Below are 5244 nucleotides of genomic sequence, written 5' to 3' on the forward strand. Positions count from 1 at the left end.
AACTTAAAACTCCTCTAAAAAATAAGGTCCTCTAATTTTTAAAAATCATGCACTTAAAAATAAATCACTTACTTGAACACGGAAGCGTATCACAATCTAAAACAAACAAACAGAAAGTCCAGCTTATTTTAACATACCACTGAAACTGGGCTCAAGTTTTCAAACTTCTTATGAAATATTATGCTGTCAAGTAGCTTTTTTTTTTTTTCTAACTGGAGAAGAATTGCAGAGTTCTGGTATAGAAAAACAATCCATGTCCATACAGAGAGATAGCATAGGAAAAGTGCTCATATTCAATCTGTCTGTCCTCATAAGACAGACAGTTACTGTCTCTTCAACCTTTCCAGAAAAAATCATATGCATGCTATTGTTTAAGTCATATTCATGCTAATATTCCACGTGAATTCTTAGTGTTTCTGGAAACTATGCAGTTCAGCGCAGAAAATTATTATTGCTATTGTTGTTCTGTTCATTATGTAAGCCAAGCAAATGACAGTGAATTAATTCTGCAGCGCTAAGTACTCAATCAGCATCCAGGCACGAAGTCTTCTGAAAGGATATCCTTCACATTTCAGTACTTCAGAAATGACAGTCAGCGTGCCTAAACTTATCCTTTACATTTAGGAACTACTGTGGGTTCCTGTCTGCCCAGGGGATTTTTAATACTTGTTTATGCAAACAGCAGGTTGCATAAGAGCCTTGCTGGCTTTTTTTTTTTTTTTTTTTTTTTGCGATTTCGTAGTTTCCTGGTAACCATTCAGTCATCTATTTCAACACCCTGACATAACATAAAGGCAAGCGCTGAGCCACACGATCACCATACGGACACACACCTCTCTCCCTGAGCATTCGCTAGGTGAGGCGCTCCATCGGGCCAACCCGCTCCACTCATGAACCAGCACCACCCGCAGAACCATTTTCTGAAAATAAACAACAAGAACTGCTGTGTGTTCCGAGATGACTTCATTGCCAATGTGTTGCCGCCGGTGTTGGGCCTGGAATTTGTGTTCGGGCTTCTGGGCAATGGCCTTGCCCTGTGGATTTTCTGTTTCCACCTCAAGTCCTGGAAATCCAGCCGGATTTTCCTGTTCAACCTGGCCGTGGCTGACTTTCTCCTGATCATTTGCCTCCCGTTCCTGACGGACAACTACGTGAGGAAGTGGGACTGGAGGTTTGGGGACATCCCTTGCCGGCTGATGCTCTTCATGCTGGCCATGAACCGCCAGGGCAGCATCATCTTCCTCACGGTGGTGGCCGTGGACAGGTATTTCCGGGTGGTCCATCCCCACCATGCCCTGAACAAGATCTCCAATCGGACAGCTGCCATCATCTCTTGCCTCTTGTGGGGCGTCACCATCGGCCTGACGGTTCACCTCCTGTACAAAAAGATGCTGACCCAGAATGGCTCTGCACATCTGTGCAGCAGCTTTAGTATCTGCAACACCTTCCGGTGGCATGATGCCATGTTCCTCCTGGAGTTCTTCCTGCCGCTGGGCATCATCCTGTTCTGCTCAGCTAGAATCATCTGGAGCCTGCGGCAGAGACAAATGGACAAGCAGGCCAAGATCAAGAGAGCCATCAATTTCATTATGGTGGTGGCCCTTGTCTTCATCCTCTGCTTCCTTCCCAGTGTGGCCGTGAGAATTCGCATCTTCTGGCTCCTGTACAGCTCAGGTACGAAGAATTGTGAAGTGTATCGCTCTGTGGACCTGGCATTCTTTATCACTCTCAGCTTCACCTACATGAACAGCATGCTGGACCCCCTGGTGTACTATTTCTCCAGTCCATCTTTTCCCAACTTCTTCTCATCTTTGATCAACCGTTGCCTCCGGCGGAAGACACCAGGTGAGCCAGACAATAACCGGAGCACGAGTGTCGAGCTCACGGGGGACCTGAACACTACCAGAAATGTTCCAGATGGACTGATAGCTGATCCCAGTGAGCCATGGAGCCCCTCTTATCGGGGGCCAACCTCTCGTTAAATAACCACGCCGAGAAGGGGTGTTGTCACCAAGAATCAAGATCTCTGGAGAAACAGTTTGGCTGTTGCACAGAGTAATGTCATTGGACTTGGCCTAAGGTTTCCTAGAATTTCCAGATTCGGAGGATCTAATTCAGAGAAACAGCGTGGCAGAGTGGGAGCCTGGTTGCAAGCTGTGACCACAGAAACCTTGGGGGAACAGAGAATAAAGCTTCTGGGCATCTGAAACTTTTGCTTGATCTCTGATGCTCATGGGATTGAAGGTGGGCAAATTGTCAACATTTTGTTGAATAGAGTTGGAGCCACAGAGCCACCCATGGGTACCTGTGACTTTCTGGCCTTTATTCACCTGTCTGAAACTTGGACGACTCTCAACTCCCAGGGCGATATCTAACCTGTTTGTGGGCTCCAGAAGGTATAAGGAGAGCTAAGAGACTGGAGAGTTATGTTGATCCTGGTGGGAGCCCAGGCACCACTAAACAAGCCAGTGGGTTACCTGGCTTCCATGGACCAAGTCATCTTTCAGTCAAACTTTAGCAGAAATGGACTTGGCAAAGAGACTCCAAGGCTTTGGTTAATATCTAAGTTTCCAGTGGTGGTCACAGGGGGCTGGCCCCTGAGAGACTGAGCTAAACAGTGTTATTAAGGAACAGGAAATGGTATTGGTGCTACGATCAGTAACTAATCCATTCCTCTCTTGTTTACACCAATTTGAGGGTTAAGCCAATAAAAAGGCTTCAGGGAAGAAAGCTGTTTCCCACCTTTGTTTGCTTTTATCATTAAAAGGGAAATGTGTTGCTTCCCAGTGGTTAAAGGGGGAAGATTTCTCACGGTTCATTTGCTTGTGTTTCTGTGCTTCTAATAAATCTACCATTTCAATAAATTTTGATAGGAGACACAGTCTGGCGTTGTCATGTCTGGGTTATGGTTCACAGAAATGAACGTCTTACTTAAGCAGAGACCTTTATAGGTTGTTAACTGTGTCCTGGTGGGAAAATACTGTACCCTGCAAAGTAAGAAAAGGATATAGATGCCGAGTTACATTATGAGACAGTTAAGTAAAAAACACCTATGTGCTTAGCCAAGAATGGAAAAGGGCAGGAAATAAATAAAAACAATTTAATTTGGGTGGGTAGTACAGATAAGACTGCAGGAGCACCTTACATTTTATTTAGAATTTGGTGAACATTGCTGTTGGTACTTGTGCATAAAAAAGGAATCGGGCCGGACCACGATGTTTCAGTAGGAAGGGGAAAAAAAGAGCTTCCTATGGATGGGTTTCAGTTCCCAGTTCTAAGCTGGAAAGCAGATGCACTGGTTTGAGTCTGTGATCGGTCCAAGTTTCTGTTACGCTTTCATTTCTAACTCTGTCACTCCTTGATTCTTAAGCAAGATGAGGCTTGCTTCAACCTCCTGACATGGAGACAGATAAGGAATTCAGAGACTCAGACTCCCAGCTCTGGGTAAATGGCAGTCAATGAAGAAAGGTAGACATTCTTGTGTTTCTTCTGTGTCTGCAGAGCAGTTCACTCGAATGTATCACCAAGCAACTCCCAGAGGTAGAAAGTCAGAAGCAGGGATCACCTTCTTAAAAGGGAAGCAATGGCAGAGATGAGCTCAGAGGAAAAGAGGGATTCCCCCAGCTTCAGATGCATGAGTCAGTCGGGAGCCTGGTGGAGAAACTCCGATTCATTCAGGAGATGAGGTGGAGTGCAGCGTTCAGACTCAACGAGAGATACTCATTCATTTATTTGGACATTTTATCAGTTTTTATGTATGAAGAACCAACTATATCAGGCACGTGGTTCTGGGTGGTGGATATAAAACAATAAAAAAGTAGCCTAAATCCTCTTCTTATCAAAATCACGTTCAAGGAGGGGAGGCAGACATAAAAGAAGTAGACAAATGAATGGAAAGGGAGCATGGGGTGGCAATGGGTATTACGAAGACAGTGCAGTGGGGGGACAGGGATGAGGAGTAACGAGGGCTGGGGTGACTGGGAAGGCCTCTATGAGTTGAAAAGCAAAAATTGATGCAAAAATCTGGAGGACAGGCACTCCAGGTGGAGGGCATTTTAAGTGCAAAGGCCCTGAGATGAGAACTAGTTTTGTGTGTATGAGTGTATCACTTTCCTGTGCCTTAATAAAGTACTACAAATGGTGACTTAAGACAATAGAAATTTATCATCTCACAGAACCCAAAGCTAGAAGTCCAAAATTAAGGTGTTGGCAGGGCTGGTTCTATCTGGAGGCTGTTTCTACCCCAAAAAAAAAAAAATTAATTAACCAGGCATGGTGGTTGGTGCCTGCAGTCTCAGTTACTTGGAGGCCAAGATGAGAGGATTGCTTGGGCCCAGGAGTTGGAGGCTGCTGTGAGCTACAATCACGCCACTGCACTCCTGCCTAAGCGACAGAGCAACACCCTATCTCTAAAATAAATAAAATGAAGAAAGCAAAGCCGTACTAGACTAAACCAATGGTGTGGCCACTCAGTCTCAAAGTGTGGTACTGTGTGTGTGTGTGTGTGTGTGTGTGTGTGTGTGTGTGTGTGTGAAGGAGAGAGAACAAGTGAGAGACACACAGAGAGAGACAGAACTTGGAGAGAGAGAGAACTTATGTATGTACATACATCTGTGTGTCTATATTGAAAAGGGTAGTTCTGGTTGGGTTCGGTGGCTCAGCTTGTAATCCCAGCCCTTTGGGAGACTGAGGCGAGTGGATTGCCTGAGCCCACAGGCTCGAGACCCACCCAAGCAATTTGGCAAGACCTCGTCTCTACGATAAAATTAAAAATTAGCCGGGCATGGTAGCACGTGCCTGTAGTTCCAGCTACTTGGAAGGCTGAGGAGGAAGAATCACTAGAGCCGATTAGGTCGAGGCTGCAGTGGTCAGGAGTATGCAGAGTGAGACTCCAACTCAAAAAAAAAAAAGAGAGAGAAGGGTAGTTCTAATCACATATGCATCTACCTTCTACTACCTCTCTAAAACCTGTCTCACAGCTGCTTGCTTTATTTGGGGGAGTACCAGTTCTTGGGACCATGAGTTTCATGGGTTTACTCTCTGCTATGGAGAGTAGGACTTCCTTTCAGTTGCTCCCCAAAAATCTCTTCCAACTTAAGTTTGGAACCATAAAGTCAGGGGCACAAGTTCATGCTCATTTCTGATTCTAGGAGCTCCATTCCCTTTCCAGGTTAACCAGTTTATTTGCCTGAAGTCAGGGTGTCTGGACAACACCCAGTACTCTGGTGCAGACACATCACAGGT

General features: G+C 45.4%; 1 protein-coding gene across 1 annotated transcript; it reads left to right on the forward strand.

Moving 5' to 3' along the window:
• The first annotated feature begins 733 nt into the window (after positions 1-733).
• Positions 734-2464, forward strand: HCAR2 (hydroxycarboxylic acid receptor 2). The gene has a single exon (XM_008050397.1). It carries the CDS (start codon positions 891-893, stop codon positions 1980-1982), a length of 1092 nt encoding a protein of 363 aa, XP_008048588.1. The 5' UTR covers positions 734-890; the 3' UTR covers positions 1983-2464.
• Positions 2465-5244: the final 2780 nt, after the last annotated feature.

Source organism: Carlito syrichta, unplaced genomic scaffold, assembly GCF_000164805.1.
Source record: "Carlito syrichta isolate Samal-C Ts95f unplaced genomic scaffold, Tarsius_syrichta-2.0.1 Scaffold145297, whole genome shotgun sequence".
Classification (NCBI taxonomy): Eukaryota; Metazoa; Chordata; class Mammalia; order Primates; family Tarsiidae; genus Carlito; species Carlito syrichta.

Coding starts and splice junctions, on each gene's coding strand:
- HCAR2 (XM_008050397.1), top strand. CDS start 891: ATGAACCAGCACCACCCGCAGAACCATTTTCTGAAAATAAACAACAAG.